The sequence below is a fragment of the Periophthalmus magnuspinnatus genome, chromosome 3 (genome assembly GCF_009829125.3).
Source record: "Periophthalmus magnuspinnatus isolate fPerMag1 chromosome 3, fPerMag1.2.pri, whole genome shotgun sequence".
Taxonomy (NCBI): domain Eukaryota; kingdom Metazoa; phylum Chordata; class Actinopteri; order Gobiiformes; family Gobiidae; genus Periophthalmus; species Periophthalmus magnuspinnatus.
Window position 1 is genome coordinate 29,284,777 of NC_047128.1, and position 19,910 is coordinate 29,304,686.

At 39.8% G+C, this 19,910-nt stretch overlaps 3 protein-coding genes across 6 annotated transcripts; 1 reads left to right on the top strand and 2 right to left on the bottom strand.

The window, feature by feature from the left end:
* Positions 1 to 29: 29 nt before the first annotated feature.
* On the bottom strand, positions 30 to 11,487 carry esrp2 (epithelial splicing regulatory protein 2). Of its 4 annotated transcripts, none has more exons than XR_008649254.1 (17): positions 11,342 to 11,487; positions 11,023 to 11,174; positions 10,468 to 10,596; positions 7,043 to 7,156; positions 6,843 to 6,957; positions 6,672 to 6,767; positions 6,037 to 6,091; positions 5,344 to 5,454; positions 5,139 to 5,271; positions 5,010 to 5,052; positions 4,070 to 4,371; positions 3,744 to 3,977; positions 3,467 to 3,665; positions 2,824 to 3,022; positions 2,550 to 2,745; positions 2,039 to 2,175; positions 30 to 1,093 (listed from the first exon to the last, which is right to left on the bottom strand). XR_008649254.1 is itself a non-coding variant. In XM_033988286.2 (17 exons), exons 2-16 carry the CDS (start codon positions 11,152 to 11,154, stop codon positions 2,052 to 2,054), a joined length of 2,145 nt encoding a protein of 714 aa, XP_033844177.1. In that variant the 5' UTR covers positions 11,155 to 11,174; positions 11,342 to 11,487; the 3' UTR covers positions 30 to 1,093; positions 2,039 to 2,051. The 4 variants fall into 4 exon arrangements, 3 of the variants coding, with proteins under 3 accessions (XP_033844177.1, XP_033844170.1, XP_055088533.1); XM_033988286.2 differs by having other exon boundaries at positions 2,039 to 2,138; XM_033988279.2 differs by lacking the exon at positions 2,039 to 2,175.
* Positions 11,488 to 12,437: 950 nt separating this feature from the next.
* On the bottom strand, positions 12,438 to 13,730 carry si:dkey-148a17.6 (uncharacterized protein LOC108190685 homolog). Its single transcript, XM_033988307.2, has one exon. The coding sequence runs from the start codon at positions 13,728 to 13,730 to the stop codon at positions 12,570 to 12,572; it is 1,161 nt and encodes a 386-aa protein (XP_033844198.2). The 3' UTR covers positions 12,438 to 12,569.
* Positions 13,731 to 14,234: 504 nt separating this feature from the next.
* Positions 14,235 to 19,833, top strand: LOC117390540 (E3 ubiquitin-protein ligase AMFR-like). The gene is made up of 14 exons (XM_033988298.2): positions 14,235 to 14,376; positions 14,881 to 15,165; positions 15,243 to 15,335; positions 15,442 to 15,606; positions 16,156 to 16,308; positions 16,707 to 16,747; positions 16,881 to 17,013; positions 17,109 to 17,242; positions 17,327 to 17,437; positions 17,554 to 17,750; positions 17,842 to 17,945; positions 18,035 to 18,169; positions 18,246 to 18,436; positions 18,520 to 19,833. Exons 2-14 carry the CDS (start codon positions 14,914 to 14,916, stop codon positions 18,668 to 18,670), a joined length of 1,860 nt encoding a protein of 619 aa, XP_033844189.1. The 5' UTR covers positions 14,235 to 14,376; positions 14,881 to 14,913; the 3' UTR covers positions 18,671 to 19,833.
* Positions 19,834 to 19,910: the final 77 nt, after the last annotated feature.

The window sequence follows — 19,910 nt, forward strand, 5'->3', positions numbered from 1 at the left end:
TTCACAGACTTATCTACAATGGAAAAAGCCATTTTATACACAACTTTATTATTTTTTTTCCATCTTCATACTTTAAATTGTTCAAAATCCATGCAAGTCTCAAACTTGCAGCAAAGGAATAATATCCACCAGAGGTTGGCCTCATTGGCCCAGTATTGCACTCTGGGTAATGTGGGTAAAGAAACAGGTGTGTGTCAACAAAGGAAGTTTCTACAGCATTCTGGTCCAGAGCAGAGCCACACAGTCTTATAAATACAATCATTTACACAGAAGCTAATGTAAAGCAGCTTTTGTTGGCCGATTTAATGACATTTCCTTTGTAGAAATAGAATAAAAATATAAGTTCATCATGCTCTTAAATTTGAGTACAAAAAAAAAAAAAATACTTAAGCGCTACTGAAAAAAACAAGACACAAGCCTTTTAACCGAAAAGACATGCACATTAGTTGGCAGTGTGATGCCTGTGGTTTGGTCCCTGCAGCTCTGCATTACACTTAGCACACAGCTTACTCTTTTCCATTAGAGGTCTAATAATAGCTTGGCATCCACATAAAAGTCCAAAAAGGCAAACATTGTGTACATTCAAATCCAAAAGAAGCTCAGTACAGACAGAAGAACATAGGCACTAAACTCAGTTTATGATGGCTCATGGTGTAGGTGTCCTTGAGCCTTTCAGAGACAACATCCATACACTAGTGTTAAGAATAAGAATACAAAGGCTAGAATAATGTGATTAGCAGTGGCTCTGGATGACTGTCTCTTCTCCACAGGCCGTCTTTACAGTAGGTCCACTCAACAAGATCACTGGTCCAGGTGGGATGAGTCCATGAGGTGACACATAAAGCTGATATGGCAATAGCTCCAGGAAGCCTCTGGAGTGTCACAGAAACATGAGGCAGGTACAGTGCAGGCCAGAGGGGGTCCGAGAGGGTCAGTTACACAAGGCAAGGTGGACCTGTTGGCCATAGAAGAGGTGGTTGGAGCGCTCCGCTACAGCTTGTCTAGCTGCCTCTTCACTTGGAAATGTGACCAAGGCTTCGCCATTGCACTGCCCACTGAAGTTGTACAAGATGAGAATGCCATCTGGTTGCAGCTGCATAGAAAAATAGGAGAGAATTAATTTTTTCAAATAAGACAGCAGAGGGAGCCCAAGACTTTCCAATTGGGGATAAGTAAAGCAATTTTGAACCAGATTAATTGCAGTGAAATCCAGTTAGACAGTAGAGCCTACAGCATTATGGTAAAAGACACGTCGTTCCCACGAGCTCCAAACCCACAGGACAGGTTGTGACACCACACATACACACAAATCACAAACAATCAATGTTAGTTAGCATGCAGACTATTGCATCAAATTTATTTTAGATACAAAAAGATTAAGTTAGTAATTTTATTGAAAGGTAGAATGCACCATGCATGTCAGCCTGAACACATCTTTACCATAGACACCTACATTTTTGTTAAAGTTGGGGAAACATGTATGTACTGTCAATACGGTACACAAAACTGTCACAATCTAAATATAAATGATTTATATATATATATATATATATATATATATATATATAAATATATAAATATAAGATACATTTAAAAGCAAAAAGTGTAGTGATTTGAAAATGTATCGGAGATGTGGCATCCTTGATCTTACAAACCAGCTGTATTAAATCATTACTATACAGACAGAAACTGACATGTTTGCTGTAGAGAAAGCCCTGAGAAAGTCAGAAAAGAAGATCCCTTCTGACTAAAGACAAAATAGGTAATGAAGCAGATCTGATGGGGAGCACGCACAATGACATGCTATGTCTGAAGCTCACAACCACAATAGCAAGACTGGACATTTCTCTGCAGATTAGAATGTGGGATTTTATTTGTAAAGAAAAGAACAACTAATTAACAAGGAATGACAATGTATAACTACAACAATAATTATGAATTTAAAGTATTTCATATTTTTGTTTGTGTCACCCAAATGCCTGTAGCAGAGTAAATGTCCACCCTGTTCATGTGGTTCTGTGTTTGAGCTTCTTCTTACCTTTGGCAGGTGCCTACAGACAGAGCCATTCTTTGGGCTGAATCAGACTCCTGGCCTGTTCACTCATCTGAACCACACCGTTGTAGTCTTCAGGGCCGTACTACACATAGCATCATATTAACGCAGTCAGGATGGGCCTCCACAGGGCAGTTACACAGACATACCGTCAATCAGCAGCTCAGAAACAAACAGTAATTCACCCAGTAATACACTGCAGCAACCAAATACTCTTAACAAATGTAGTTTCAATGGTTTCTGCAGTTCAACAGTCACACTGGCACACAATTGCACATACATTTTAGAGACTGAGCCAATTTTCTGTGGCATGATCCAGGAATACTCAAAGCACACATGAGACTCCCAGTGGTCATGCTTCTTTCAAAGGACATGATTTACTTTGTTATTTTGCTGTCAGAACAAATTGGGACGACAGCATACAAATATCTCTTATATGACCAATACTGTGCTGGTTGTCTATTCTACTGTTCTAAACCTGTAATACTCGACTGACCTGGTATCCTTGAAAAAAGCTGAGAATGTCCTTGACCCCTGTGTTGTAGGGAAGACCCTGCATCCGGACTAGAGCACCAGGCTGGGGCAGCACGGAGGAGGCAGCAGCTGCAGGGTGGGACTGAGCCGCCACTGCTGCTGCCATTGCCCCCGGAGGAGCCGCAAAGTAGCCCACAGTCGAGGGAGAGACAGGGGGACTGCAGAAACAATAGTGTACCATCTTTAAATACAAAATAAATTGACAAGCAGAGATTAACTAGTGCTGTGGGACTAACCTGGGGTAGTAAGCCGTGTAGTTCATATTCATGTTCATGTAAAGGTGAGGATGAGGAGGGTAGTACAGTGTGTGTGCAGCTGTGTGAGCAGCAGCGTGGGGAGTGCGAGGAGCTGCCAGCAGGGAGGGCTGGTACAGGGCTTCAGGCATAAGGGCTGGGGGAGTGGGGAAGGCTGCATAAGCTGTTGGTGGGGACAGACCTAGAGAGCACAGACGATACAGTGTCAAGAATGTGCAAGAAACTGCAAACCCAACCATTTAAGTTCATGCAAGTCTCCACAATTAATATTCTGTGGTTGGACGTGCTTCTAAAACTCAAACTGCTTGTTTACAGCAAAACACAATGTGTCTTTTAATGACACAAGTATGCATGGTGGTCATGGTGGTGATGCAACCGTCTTTGTCAGAAATGCTGCAACGGTACACAAATACAAACAGGCTCCCACCTTATGACCTTAGTTCCACATAGGGGAGAGAGCACACTGGGTACAGAGAGTCCATCTCAGAGTTGACACGTACAACAGTATGTACGTATATATATATATATATTATATATTACACATTATATACATATGGACTGACTCAAACAGTCTCAGGATAAAGGAGCAGCATATAGATGGGAGATGCTTTCTTAGTAAACTTACAAGGCAGTTTGCATGGTGGAGGAGACAGCCCACTGCGGTTTAGTGTTCCTCCCATCAGGACGATGCTCATCTCCTCTGTGGAGCACTGGAACACCTCAACATATCTGTCCTTCATAGTTTTTTTATGGCACTTTTGGGAGACCATAAATGCCTTGTCTGCAGACTTCATTTGGATAAAGGCATCACCAGAGGGCCGGCCCTACCCAGGGAGAGACGGTATTACAGCGCTTGTACTGCTTTCTTGTGCTAGTAAAAAAAAAAATAGGCCTGGTCAGACCTGTTGGTTGAGAACCATGTGGACTCCATGAGGTTTGATGTCGACAGTGTGCTCTCCCATAAACTCCAGGATATCCTCGATGCCGGCAGTGTAGGGCAGCCCCCGCAGACGCACACAGTCACGGACACTACTAGAGGCTGGGAGGAAGGGTTGTGTGGCCAGCATTGGAAGAGGCATGACAGGTGAAGGAGGCAGTGTGGAGATCAGAGGAGTGGACAAGTAACGATTCAGCACCTGCCACAAAGACAAAACCACAACATTCAAACTCAAAAGTCCACGCATTTCACCATTAAAGCCACCCAAAGAGAGGCCCCGTGTGCCCTTACCTGCTGAACCTCAGCTGCAGTACTCCTGAACAACTCAATATATCGCTTTCCCAGAATCTGCTTGTGCTTCTTCAGAGCATTTTGTGCATACTCTTCACATGAGAACAACACAAAAGCATCACCCGTGGGTCGCCCATCAGGATACTTCACGAAGAGCAGACCCTCGGCTCCGTCTGTAACAGGGCTCTCGGGACCCAGGAAGGACAGCACCTCTTGTGGTGTAGCGGTAAACGGAAGCCCTCGCATTCGAATTATCACCTGGTTCTCCTTTGACAAAAACTGGGACACCTCATTGGACGTACCTAAATACAAATATTTATATAGTCAAATAACAGTTATAGTACATACTAAAATAGGTTGGCTCAAGAAGAAAAATGTAAAATCATAATATTTCCTTTAGCCTCCCTTATGCCATTACATTGTTCATACTTAACCATTAGCTTAAAGTCCAGCGCACTATCAATCTTAAGTGAGGACAAGTCATCGGTCCAAAGTCCACCGTTCAGTGGTAGCCAGAGATTGTATCGTGCTGTTTGATGCCGAATGGTCAGGGCCTAGGCTTTGTCTCTGCACACTTTCTTTGTACTAACATGGTGTTGTGATCGGCGACAGGCTCCTCTGCCTCAGGGGAGCTCAGTGAACAGGTGAGCAGCCATGAGCCAACAGGAGCATTTCTCTGTAGTGTACCTCAGAGGGATGGGCTCAGAATGAGAAGGATGGGGGCAATGGGCTGTGAGATTCTCACAAAGCCTCTTTTATTAGTGCCAGCTAAGCTCCAGTAGGATGAGGAAAACTTACAGCAAAAAGTGGAGTGCTCCTGAACAAAAGACTCCTTTGGTCGGGAAAGTCTTTCTACATATGTACCGATTTTGAAACAAAAAGTTATGAGCCTTCTCTCAGGATTATTTTATATTCCAGATGAATATAGAAAAATGAATACCTCCAGCGATCTTTAGAAATTCCTCTCCTGTAGCTTTGTAAACCTAAAAAAATAATACTTTTAATAACAACTCTTCATCACATGTGTAAAACCTGTTCTTTAGTAAATAATATGATGAGGTAATCTTGCCTCAATGTAGCGGCTGCCCATGTGGTGCTTGTGCCGTTCAAGGGCCAGGTCCCTGTGTTCAGAATTGATGAAACGAACCAAAGCCTCTCCATTTCTCCGGCCCTGATTATTGAGACACAGAGCCACACCACCCCTAAAAAACAAAGACATTTAAAGACTACAGTTTTATTATAGTATAAAAACATGCAACAGAGCTTGTACATACTTTGCAATGTTGAGCCCTTTAAAGAATCGGGCAATATCTTGATCTGATGATTGCCAGGGAAGTCCCCTGGCTCTGATGACTGTCTCACTATCCACTGGTTCTGTCTTACTGCTGAAAAAACGCGAATGAAGTGAGATATAAGACTTTTATACATTTCAGAGACATTTCTGTGCTTGTATTTATAAACAACGCAACCCTCAAATCTTTAGTTCACACAGTATTAGACAGCGAGATTAAATGTCACAGAATACTAAGGGTGACTAGTTTTGGGCGGTCAGGGAGACAGGATTTGGTGCACGGCTACAAGATATCCTGCTAAGCGCTTGATGGCAAAGTTGAACCGCTTTAATAACACACCTAGTTGTTCCTTGTTGATGCAATCGGGCCAGTGTCTGAAGACAGTGAAATGGTTGTGTGGTGGAATTATTAGCAGTTTGTGTAACATTATTGTAGCACATGTAGAAATATTAACACTAGGGGTGGGCAATATTGAAAAGAATTGCTCCTTTTATTTTGATTATTCCAGAAACAATTATCAGATCAGAAGTTTGCAATCCTTCAGCAATTTTCAGAATCATCAACTTCATTTATATTTCATTTTTGACAGTTTCCTTATAAACTTCAAACTTTTTCTGATATTATAGACAACATGCCCCTCTAATAACCAATGACAAAGGAAATTCTTTTACTCACCATGTGCCAGAATCAAACTTGTAGTTCACAATTTCAACACAAGAGATTTTGTGATCTAAAAAGAAGTGAAACAAACATTTTTACTACTTATTTGGTTGTGCTAAGATAACTGTTAAACGTGCTCTGAGCAGATCTGCTGCCATGCTGACACTTGCTGAGCATTCCTCTGCTTATTACACCCAAAGACAAAGAGGGTCAAACCCAGAGGGGACTGTCGGAGAAACGATATCAACCATGTGCTTGATTTATTATTTGCATCACATTACATTACATTAAAAAAGGTGCACCATGTAATTTTTCAGGTGAACTGGGAATGTTCCACAGTATGGCATTAAACTAGCATATCTCCATAGAGTTTAGCATGTGAGCAACTAGGCCAAGGTACAAGTCAGATCTGTGGAGAGATGACCCCGCTTCCATTAAGAATGCATGGTTCTGTGCTGAGGAACATTTCAGTCAAAGCAACAAGAACTCCAAGGAAACAAGCAGGTACAAGAACCTCACCAGTAAACTTACAAAGTGCACATTTAACTAGTGTACTGGACTCTACTATGCAATATTAAAGCAAGCGGCCTGTTCTGGCTTGTCATTAATAATTATGACTGAAGATAGCAGACACATTCAAAACCACTCACTGTAGGGCTCATCCAGGATGTGAAGAAGCACCTGCACAATACTTCTAACCTCTCTCACCCCGATCGACTGCTCTGACTCCGCAGCAAGGCCTACATCTACACAAGGCGTTAAAGACAATATACAAACACGTGGCCTAAGTAATCTATAGCTGACCAAGTAAACAAGGATACATTCCAACATGGAGGGCAGTGTGAGCTTTTGGACTGGTCCTGAATTAGGGCAACATTTATGGAACTCCTTCCTCACATCGACAAATGAAAAGAAACATTCAGGAAGTACGAGATTCTGAAAACAAAAACAATATGTGGTGCAAGTTAGTCAAAAATAATTGATAGGCAATTACCAAACATTTTGATGTCATGACAATCACCTTTTTGGAAGCTTCTGGGTGGAGTGCCTGACGAATAACCAGTGAACTGTTGACGCACAATGTATAAGAGCTTCTGCCAAGGCATTTTAGTTCTGATGAGACAGACTGTTGAAACTGCAAAAACAGAAAGTGTTTTGGGATAAGAGTGATTATGATGAAAAATATGAAAGTGTCATGCAAGTAGAAGTCTTAAAAGTGTGTTGGCTTTCTGTCAGCGTTAAGCAAGTTTCAAATATCAGTGATGTTGTTTTGGACGGCTAACCGCTGTATTCTTTAAGTTAGGAATGAGGCTTGTCCAACTGGTTTCTGCATTTTGTTTGCAGTTCCTTGTCACTCCCTTACATGACAAATATCACACCATTAATCAGCAGGCTCCCAGTTCAGAAAGCAAAAAGAAAAAAAAAAAAAGAAAGAAAAAAAACATACAAGAAAAACCTGTCCTTACAAAACTGAGATGAAACATGTGTTGCCTTTGTATTTACAGCTACCACATTTAGTGAGCCCCATTAGTGTCTGTTATGTCAACGAGCAGTTTGTGGAAGCTAACTGCAAACACACTTAAAGGTCAACCTCTATGGGGTAAGATTTCAAATAGTGCTACATCATTTACATATATAATGCATATGCATTATGCATAAATATCTATTTCTTTTGATCAGGGCATTCAGCTTTAGACTTTATATTTCAAATTAGATATTGCCATTTTAAAATAGAAGACTTACCTTGTAAAATTATGTGGTTATACTATGACATTTATAAATGATTTAATTTCAATGGGATGATGTAAAGTGTAAAGCACAAATTGATGCAAGGACTGTGAACCTGCAGGATTTATCAGACTCTAGTGTGATCCCTCTGCAGCTTCATGAGTAATCTATTCAGCCACAGTGACATTCTGGATGGTTTATGTCATAATAATATTGTAATCAAATATATAGATAAAACATAATAATGTCTACAACTTGTAAACAGCAGCCCAAAATAAAACATAACATGAAGCGCCATCATTCCTTGGCCTCCAAGACCACCAAAACACAATGACTGGGTAATTTGACATGGCCATTGGCAACATATGACAGCAAGTCAGCATGTATTAGAGCTACTTGTTCAGACTTGTATTTTTGAACAGTCGGGGTGAAATGGTAGGCTAAATCCATGATCCTTATAGTGTCTAACAAAAGAACACGCATATTTAAGGGGCAGACAGAGATATGTTTGGGCTCTGGAGGCATCCAGAGCCACATTCAGGCCATACAGTGACACATTCTTAGAAAAAGACCCAATGTTTGCTATAACTGCACACAGCTCCACCTTGTTGAACTACTTAAAGTGGATTAGGCAAAAGCAAATGTCACACAAAAGGTTTGGACACACCCAGTCCCCTGTCATAAAACACTTTATACATCAACCAAAGAACTTGAAGAGAAGTCAATTCCCAGGCTGACACAGAGGGAATATTATGTGAGATTTAAAGAAGATCTTTCACTGCACATTGGGCAGCAAAAGCTCTTTTCATGCATTTATAGTCTGGTCATTTGCATTTCTTTGGGCACAATTTCTGAAACTGTCAGATACGATGCTGATAGTGAAGTAGTGAATGTGGCCTTTGGACATGGTCCTATTGTAATTTGCTTTTCAGTGTAGACTCGCTATTCCTGTACGCACAATAAACCAGACTGATGGCTCACACATGTACATCAGGAGTGTTAAATACACCCTGCATACAGGATACACAAGGTACCAACAATAAACTCAAGCTTATATGATAATCATGTAGCCCTTTGCTTATATATTGCGTATTTTTGAATGACACATCTTTAGAGGTTGATTTATGAAGTAACCTGTGAAATCTTAGAATACAATTTTGCACTATATTTGCAATGTTTAAAAACTTTTGTGCACCTCCCTACAGACTGAGGATGGAAAATTGCTCTTTGCTAAATCCAGTGCAAAGCTTTGTCTCTTTTATAAGTTTAATGTGTTTTTACATGTTCCCTGACAAATAAACTCATCTTTTGTTTTGTTGTTTACAGAGAGGACATTATAGCTAAATAACTTCAGCACTTGCCAATTGGCCATTTACAAAGATATTTCAATTTAATTGCAGTTAGCAATTAAACGGAGAAATTAAGACAAGAGCAAAGTTTGTACTTAATTTCCTCAGCTAGCCGAGGCTAGGTGAATTATTTCACTCAAGCCAGTGCGTCTATGGTTATGGGCTTTGACCAAAACCATATGTGGATTTCACAAGTGCGTTCATCAAGTTGTGGGAATCTTCACATCATGAGTCACTAAAACAAATAGTAACATGTCCCAAATACCCTCGAACCATATTTCAAAATGTTGCCGTCATGGCCGTTCAGTCAGATAGAACTTGCTTTTTTGTGCCGCAGCATTAATTATGTTAATATCATGAAGGAGAACTTCATTTTGCATTAAGTTAAATATGCAAGGATCAATAGTAAGAGAAACAGACCAGCCAGAGAAGGTAAGAAACAAATGGACTGATTACATTGGTTAATATTTGAAGGTTCAGTACACAAACTATTCAACAGTGGGCTGCAGAGTTTGGCACGAACAGACTCATTATTTAGGTCGACTTAATCAACAAATGAATACTGCACTGCACAGTACACAATAACTGATTGGAATAAATATCACAAAGAATTGGCCATGGTGTTAATAGTAGGCTCAATCCAAATTCTGCAAACTTTCACCATAGAAAACAAGATAGAAGCATCGACAGAGATAATAGAGATAATAAGACATGGTCACGAAGCTTGGATCATTTGTAAAATGTCATGTTTCATATTCTTCAAACACTGGTTCTTGAAAAACATGTTTGGCAACATATGCGAGAAGCAACCCAAAACAGAGCCAAAAGCAGGCCTATAACAATGTGACGTTCAGGTTAGATTACAACAAACAACAGCAACATTGAATATTTTTTCAACTCTGATGTCCCTCAGCTCTAAAGAGGTGCGGTCCTAGGTAAACATTCCCCTTTCCAGATGTCTACAGCATGCATCAGGCTGAGACAAGACAAGACCTGTGAGTACTGCTTATCTGCAGACGCTCCAGGCTGGGCCTGTCCTGACTCTCAGTGTCTACTAACTGTCAGCATAGGTTAACTGTCAGGCAGGGGACATCACACATCCCTACCAAGTAGAAGAGATTTCCAACCATCCATTTAAATATTTTGACTCAAATCAGCACATCAACCATTTTATAATTTAAAAAGTGAGTTAGGGAATTGTTTAATATTATTGTAACCCAATGGTTTGTGAAAAGGTTCACATTAGAGCTATATTTTAACCAAAATTAGTCTTTTTGAATTATTATGTTTTATTTTTAGACTTAAATCCAAACTAGAACCTAGAATGTATAGTAGTACAGTTTCTGTAAGATAAGTAACAAGGACTCACCTGTTGCAAAACTTTGTCTAGAGGCTCAGCTTTGGATAATTCTTCCAGAGTCAGTCCTGTTTCTTCTTTACACTGCTCTGTCAGCTCAAAAGTGTCTGGTTTGACAAGACACCTGTGAAGCTTCCCCACCTGTAAAAGTATTTAGTGATTCATGGAGTCAAGAAGCCTTTATTACACTTATCAGTTTATGCACCCCACATTCAAGAAATGAAAACATAACAATTGACAACTTTGCACAAAGCAGATGGTTGTCAATAAAGCGTTGATTATTGAGAGATTCTAGCTTACCTGACATGCCAAACCAAATAGTTGCTTGTTCTTGTCTAGCTAAAGTTAAAAGTCTATAAATGTTTGTGGCACACCTGGAAGGTGAGCTATAGGCGGCAGAGGAGTAGAGCTGTAGAGCTAGCTCCACACAGCCTAGGCCTACGATGATCCGAGGAACACACCAAGATCATTGAAATGTCCAAACTCCTCCACTACAGCTACATTTGTGCCACAAACGCTTTGGATATATCAAATAGCATATAACAAAGGGGTCAGGAAGGTCCGTACCTTTTTCTCATGAAGGTCCAAAATTTGCCACACCAAGAGAATTATTTCCCTCTCATCCGAACCCAGTTTACCCCCATTTGCACCAGCTGTTGCCCCAAAGAACACCACCAGAGTATCACTGTGCGAAGCCATCAGGGACCACAAGGGGAAAACTACAATTAAAGCAAAGATTCAAATAAAAATAACACGAGGGTTCACCTTTTTTCCAAGTGATAAGAAGAGCGAACAAAAGAACTGGAAACTCAATTGAGGTAAACGTAGAGAAAAGGAGGATCTTTTCAGAAGAGTCTACGAAAGAGTTTGCGGTCGGAGACTGTACCTGTGTCCCTACTTGAGCGTGTTTTATCCAGAGATACTGGTTTAACTGGAAAAGAAGGGTGGAAATCCGTGTTTCTTTCACACGAACTCCATAACAAGCCCTTGCGTTTTTTCCTCTTCTATTTTTTCTGAATTACCTGTGGTTGGGCCTGAGCGAGTGGAACAACAGGCCGCGCGTCTATTGGCTGAGGCGCAAAGGTGAGGGCGGGGCCTTATACTGGATACTGTCATTCTATTGGCTCCTAAATGAGGAAGTTGGCTGGTAAAACAGGATTTTAATTCCACCATGAAGCAAAGGTGTTTGTCAAATGTGTGGAGTATTTACTTTAGGACCATTAACGCCCCTGCAATATTTGAACTGATAGCATATTTTGACTCTAGACCCGTCTATTCAGCACTGTGGATTATAGTGTAGGGCTACGTATAGGTATAAAATCTATATATTCATCGTTTTATAGATAAGCAAGGTCAAGTCTAGAAAATCAATGCAAATCATATATTTTCTTGCTATTTGGCCTTTCTTGATAGAAAAAAAATAATCTTACATTTCACTTCAATTTTCAAAATAATAGATGACGGCTGCAGTTGCATGTTTTAGTCTGAATTCATATATTGTCCTAAAACAATATTGTCCTAAGACAATAATCTCCATAAGATACACTATACACTATACTGAAATGTTTATGTAATCATGGGACAATTTGCAAAAGAAAGCCAGCTTACAGAAGTCCCATAAATGGCTCTATCGAATTTCTAACTCTTTTGAAGAGATGGTAGCACTCTCCTGCTGCCATCTACTGGTTAGAGTCAATAAACAATTGAAGAAATAATACTGTTTAGTTGAACATCTCCTCTGACATTGCTCTTCAAAAATGGACAATTATAAGTAGCCTAAATGCACACTAGTAGACATTATTCTATTTTGTGCACGGCAAGAAAAGGAACATGCTGCTTTTTGTTTTGCAACACTTTGAGAGGAAGTGGCTGCATGATTAGGCCTTTGTAAGCACATTTACTTTATAAAATGCATTATATAAACTATTATAATGTGCAGTTGTGCAGAATATCCTACAACGCTAGACATACATGCTATCAAAGTTAGTAAACAACATGATTTATTTTTAATAAACATTTGAAAATCTTGAGGATTATTCCATGTAAAATGTGTCCTCAACTCACACAAACAATTTGCAAAATGTACAAATGTACTTAAAATGAATAGGCAGTTATCATAAAACAATGTCCATTTGATCTTTGGATTCTTGACACATAGAGCTGCTGGTCGGCCTCTTGGACACAAATGACACTTCTCTGTTGCCTTCCCCTGGGGATGTGCTGGAGATGTGCCGAAGGAGTTTCTGTATCCCAGTATCCCGTATTGAAGTTCTGAAGGAGTGGGCAGCAAACATGTACAGGATAGGGTTCACAGTACTGCTAATGAAGACCATGGCCCCTGCAATAAAGGCCATAGTGCTGCTGACACTCTCCAGACTTGCAGCTTGTTCTGGGTAGTATTTCTCAATTGCAATAACAATAAGGGAGAGAATATTTTCAATGTGATGTGGAGTCCAACAAATGCCAAACACAATCACAATACTGGTTATCAGGATGGTTGATTTTCGCTTCGATTTAAATGTCATCTTGGTGATTTTGCTGCAAAGACAGCCGTAACATATGACCAGTATGGAGAAAGGCAGCATGTAACCCACAAGTGTTTCAAGGAGCACCAACACCAATTCCTGCGTTTCAGATTGATACTGACGGTAAAGACAATGTTCATCACCTTTTTCTCCATCTACAATTTGAGTTAATATAACTGGGATGCTGAAAGTGAATGCTGAAATCCACAGACAGACCAGCAATTGGTTTAAGGCTTTTTTTTTCTTCCAACCAGCTGACACAAGGGGATAGCGAACTGCTACAAAGCGTTCTACACTCATCAGTGTGATGAGGAAAACACTGCTGTACATACATGCATAGATAAGAAAAACCATAGCTTTGCATGTAGGCTCTCCAAAGACCCAGGAGTGAGCCAATGAGTAGATCCAAAGAGGCAGTGTGATGAGTACCAGCAGATCAGCAACAGCCAAGTGCAGGATGAGGAGGACGGTGTGGGAGCGCTGTTTGACATGTCTTACAATGGTCCAGATGACAAGCAGGTTTCCAGGTGCTCCAACTAGGAAGGACAGGCCCAGAATCACACAAGGTACTACAATCCCAACATCAACTTCAGAAGCCATTTCCTCTGAGACTGATCTCATGTGAGTTGTGAGGGTCAGAGTGGATGTGCTGAGTCTGACTGTGGTATCTGCATGAGAAGGCGAATAAACTGCTGCTCCTATAATCTTCAGTTCCTCTTTGACACAGGCACCGGAAATTACATTCTTCATTAGGCTATTTGTGGACGGACAAAATACTGATTTAACATGAGTCATAATCATCTTTTAAAGGAGAAAAATTCAAGGACTACTTCTCAAAAACAAAAACCTTACAATACAGACTGTTTAGCACAGACTAGATGTCAAGCAGATAAGATGAGTTCTTTTGAGGCACTTTTGCTGTACTCTGGGGCTGAAAAAATAGTGCAGATAATAAGCTACCAGTCTGGCAGTCTGGATCCCTGGCAATATTATCTTCCTTCCTTAGTCTACTGTTTTGGGCAACTTTAAAATATTATAGTGAATTAAAAACGTATATTTTATTAATTCAACTCCCATCCCATATTTCTAGTCTAAATATAGCTTAAATAAAATGTCCATTAATTAGAATGTAGCTAAATGTTTATCAAAACCTGAGCCCACAAACACACACTTACAACATGATTTTATAAATAGAAATATGTAAATGAAACACTATCCCCGCGCGTGCGTTAAAGGAGCTCACTTCCTGTTGCTGCTGTCTGTCTGCTCCACGGTCTGCTCCAGGATCTGCTCGGTACAATTAAACATGGCGTGTTGTCAGTGGAAGGAACGTTGAATCTGCAAAATGAAATAGACGGGACGTGCATATTATTGCTACATAAAATCGTCAATTGTTGTAAGTGTTGCTTTTGTGAGCTCAATGATAAAGCTAGAGTGCTGTTTCTACGTTGTTGGACAGGAGCTAGGCTATCTGAGCTAGCGGACGTAGCGTAACGTTAGCCAGGTAAACAGCCGCTGGCAGGGGCGTCAACTGTAGATCTGACTTTGTTGACCCTCAGCTGTTCTGGTAACTTCGGTCAGTATGCTACTATTACATGTTGTCAACTCTGAAATAAACGTGTTGGGTCCTGGGGTGTTGAATATGCTCATTTTGGGTTTGGTATCAAGAACTTAAGCTAGCTTACTTGTTCGGTAAGTAGCTTTTAGCCAGCCTAGCATTAGCTAACATTGCATTTATTTCTCAGTGTAGCTGCGCAACATTTGCTACAGTGATCCGTTTTGGCAATATCACCAGAAATGTCTTAATCTGCAATAAGGAGGCCTGTATCTAGTCTACAAAATTCGGTGTTAATGCTTGTGAACTACTTTAATCCTGCTCCCCCATGTTTGTTTACTCTAGACATCACAGGACTCGACTATTACATACGCCACAATGCTGCTGTTTTTGGAGAGATTCCCATGGCCCAGTCTGCAAACGTACACAGCCCTAAGTGTGGCATTGCTTGCTGGGAGCATCTTCAGTGCCTATACTACTGTCACCGACCCAGGTTTTAGGGCTTTAGAAGCAGATGAAACACCCGTCCCATCAGAAGGGGAGCTTGATCAGTTGAACAATGACATGAGCAACAGAGAGTTGGCCACTACTGTGTTGTGGTATCTTGTTACAGACAGTCTTTTTGTATGGGTGAGTTCCATACAATTCAACATTCAGATTTAGGGTGTCTGTGTGCATTTAACCTTTAACCCCTTTCATTCCGGCAGGTTTTGGTAAACACTTTCTGCTGTTTATTGATGTTAATTGCTAAGATGATTCAGTATGTTGTATTTGGCCCGCTAAGAGTTAGTGAGAAGCAGGTAAGTTTGCCATTTGAAAATTATTCAACAGTTTGATTCCATAAAGCATGAAAATGGAGACTATACAATCTTTTGATCCACATGGTATGCCTATATTCTCCCACAGCACCTGAAAGACAAGTTTTGGAACTTTATTTTCTACAAATTCATTTTCATTTTTGGAGTATTGAACGTGCAGACAGTAGAAGAGGTGGTCATGTGGTGTTTATGGTTCTCTGCCCTGGTCTTTCTCCACCTCATGGTGCAGCTCTGCAAAGACCGTTTTGAATACGTAAGTTTTTATATGCTATGTGCAACTGCTACTTAAGTTTGCCCTAAAATGGACAATATTTTGTATCGCCATCATGAAATAAGCTAGATGTTTTGATAATCAGGCTTAGTAAATTGAGTATAGATGGCCTCAGTGAGCGTATACCTGATCCTTCATATCTATTAATAGCGATTTGGACTTGAATGTTTGGCTCCTGCAGCTGCTGCTTCATGTGTTAAATTTGCATATTCAGGGCAAAAAAACTCAAATATTAAAGCAATATTAAACTATGTATTTTTGGTGTTTGTAAACTGTACACATTTGAATCTAATTCATTGTTTTGTAAATGAATTGTGCTGTTGTTGGTGTGCCATTTAGCTCAACAGTTTGCTTCTCTTTAAAGAGCAGAGTTACATGTCATTTATTCTGACAAAAGCATGTAATAAAATCTGCCTATGTGGACTAACCATCATTGAAAACATTATGAAGGCTTTTTGGTTGCACTTTGTGTTTTAGGATTATTTTTTACAGAACTTGCACAGATTAAATCATTATGTTAACTGTTTACAGCTGTCATTTTCACCTTCCACACCCATGAATAGCCATGTGCGAGTGTTGTGTCTGCTGGTCTCGTTGCTATTGGACTGCTGTGGGCTGGCCATTGGCTGTGGACTTCTAGGTTCTTCACATGGCTTACACACACTCTCCTTCATGGCAGCAGAGGTGAGAATCTGTGACAGTCCATGGACACAGCTTGTGACAACTATATTAGGTTCCATTCATATCAAGTATATGTTGTGTTTTATCCTTATCTGTATTAGAATTTCCATATTCTATTTTACTTTACTCCAAAAAAGAAGTACTTTTGTAAACTCTCAGACTTTTCTTAAACAAAGGATAACAAAAACATTTCACTGTAGAGCTACCAACTATGCTTTTTTATTACTGATGATTAAATTATTTTCTATTGTAAAATATCACAAGAGCAGCTGTCTCAGGCTTTACAAATATTAAGCAGATAAACATTCTAAAAATGAAACAAAGGAACTGAAAAGCAGATTAACATGTTTTATTTAAAGCTAATTGTGACATGGAAGTAATTCATTTGTTTTGTTTGTCAGTGTTTGCTAGTGACAGTCCGTACTGGTCATGTCATAATGCGGTAAGTACCCTAAAGATTTTAAGACATGTATAAACTTTATTGTGTTTGTTTTTTTTTTTTATGCAATTTCCCTTGCTTAGTATTATGTTTATTTTTTTTCAATAAACTAATCTCTATTTGTGCATGCCTATAGCTACTCAATTCATTTGTGGGATCTAAACCATCCTGGGACTTGGGAAAGTAAGGGAACATATGTCTATTACACAGACTTCATCATGGAGTTGGCTATGCTCTTTCTAGACCTTATGCACCATATCCATATGTTGGTAAGTCAAGAAACTGTGGAGCTACCGTAGTGATTGTATAATTACTTAGGCCTTGAACTGAAGACTCCATAATTGTATGTTTTTTTTCTGTTCAGCTTTTTGGTAACATTTGGTTGTCAATGGCAAGTTTGGTCATATTTATGCAGCTGCGTTACTTATTCCATGAAGTCCAGCGCCGCCTCCGCAGACATAAGAACTATCTGCGTGTTATTAACAACATGGAGGCCAGGTTATCAATTATTTATTATTTAGATGTATTTATTGCACATTCCTTTGTTATTAATGTTAAAGTTGAAACACTTGGCGTTAACAGATTTGCTGTTGCCACACCTGAAGAGCTAGCAGCTAATGATGATGATTGTGCCATCTGCTGGGATACTATGTTTACAGCTCGTAAACTCCCATGTGGACATCTCTTTCACAAGTAAAATTTATTTATCTAATGTTTGAGATCTTCTAAATACCTTATATTTGTAATATTCCCTATACTATGATATAAGTCAGTTATATCTGCAATGATGTCTATTCCTGTGTCCTTAGTTCATGTTTGCGTTCCTGGCTAGAGCAGGACACATCATGTCCTACATGCAGGAAATCATTAAACATTAATGGTGACGGGGTTCAAACAAGAGATCATCAGCAAGGTCCAGCTTTGGAGGACAACATTGGAGCTGTAGGGCCAGCTGCAGATGCCAGACCACACATTAACCAACATAACCACTTTTTCCACTTTGATGGTAAGCCTATGAGACTAATCATATATTGGTAACACTCATTTTTAGAGGTATTAAGCCTCTTGTTTTAAAATGTGTGAGCATCTGTTTACAGGATCCCGTATTGCAAGCTGGCTGCCAAGTTTCTCTGTTGAAGTTATGCACACAACTAATATATTGGGTATTGCTCAAGCAAATAACTCCCAGCTCACAGCCATGGTAGATTTGTCCATTATAATCAGATATAATTGGTGAGAGATGTAGTTTTATCAACCAAGTGTTTTTGTTTGTTTTCTCCTTTGGGTTAGGCCCATCAGATCCAGGAAATGTTCCCACAGGTGCCCTCCTACTTGGTAATGCAGGACTTGCAGTTGACGAGGTCTGTAGAGTTAACCACTGACAATATTTTGGAGGGTCGCATTCAGGTCCCTTTTCCTACACAGGTTAGTCAAAGTGGCTAAAAAATGTATGTTTTTTTATTTGTGGTTGTGTTTTAAATGTTGTTTTGACTTTATTCAGGCCACTGAACGAGGTACAGCACAGGGGAACACTACCCCAGAGCCCCAAGCTGAATCTAGTGGAGCAGTAGACCAGGCTAGTGCTGAGCCTGATAACATTGAGGCCAAAGGGGGGCGCTTTTCCAAATCGGCTGAGGAGAGACAGAAGATGCTAAAACAGAGAAAAGAAGAGATGCTTCAACAAGCACGCAGGTCAGTATGGTATCCTGCCCACCAACAGAAAAGGCATTTTTCTGTTATGCTTGGAGTGTGAAGTTAACGTTGAATCTTTTTAGGAGATACCTGAACGCGAGTCCTGAAGACCAAGGGGAAGAGTTGCCTAGCCTTGAAGATGATACTGCCACAGAACTGGACTTGAATGTGCTAAGACACAGAGCAGTTGCTGCAGCTACAGAGAGACAAATGCAGGGCCACTCTGTACCTTGAAAGTCTTTCAGCAATGCTGGCAAAATGATGCATTTTCCTCCATGAGGCACAGAGTTACTTTGGCCACAAACCGTTTGGTATTCTATCGACGCTTATGCCTGTACCTGTGGTCTTGTGGCCACCAGAGTTCAATGTGTTTGATGTGAATGGCCTACATCATTTATTCCAGGCTATGTTTGGAATTTTCTGTTGTGTGCAAGTTCTAAGGCCTTTTATGTGCCACGTTCTACACCTCTTCAATTTTCAAATGAGCAAGTTGTAACATTTAATCTTTGAACTGGCCTATGTTGGCATGCTTTGCTATTTGAAATCACATTATTTTGGCTCAGCATAGCTATATGGAACTGATTTTAGTTATGATTTTTTGCGGGGATTTTTAAGCTTGAGTATTCTGGATGAAGAACCCCATTATCATTAACCTATTGTCATTTGTTTGTCTTTTTTCACTGTGAATTACATACAAGCTAATGACAAAGTTTTACTTATCTTGGAGTAAGAGAGAATGTCACTTTAGTATTTTTGAGCCTTCTTGTCAAATATGAATGTCATAAAATGCTGTGTGTTTCAGCCTTTGAAGGGAGGGAGGGAGGGAGGGGGGGTATTAAAAAAAAAAAAAAATGCAAATGGATGGTGGACAGCGGTTGGCCATGCACTGTGTATATGTTTTTAAAGGTCAGTGATTTTGACAAATCCGTAGTCTGTTAATTTAATTTGTACTAATTTAAGATGAGCAATATAAGAAAATCGAATAGTCAATCCACCAACAGCCCTGTTGCCTTTAAATGGAAATGATTTGATTGAGTGGATTACTATTTTTTTTTTTTTTTGATTTATTAATTTGCAGACTAACAACATGAACTCAGTTTTAAATTCTCATACTCTTAGCTGTTAAGTACAATGTTAAACATTGTATTTATATTGATACATCTTTCGTATATGACTGCAAATGGGCTGACTTGATTCTTAAGCAATATAATTCTGTTGGGAGTCATGCACCCCAAATTCACGCAGAAGTGCCCCCTGGACACAAAATTCATTTGGGGTTGTAAAGTTTACACATCCACTATCCAAGTTGTAATTTATGCCTACATTGGCAAACATCCTGTAAAGTGTTTTTGTCTTGTAAAGAATTCACAGAACATTCAATAAACAGCGTCAAGAGCTTTTAAAATATGTATTTTGTTTTCTATTTCGGTGAATGTTCAGACTCTTTTAAATTCCCTGAATTTAACTATGATGT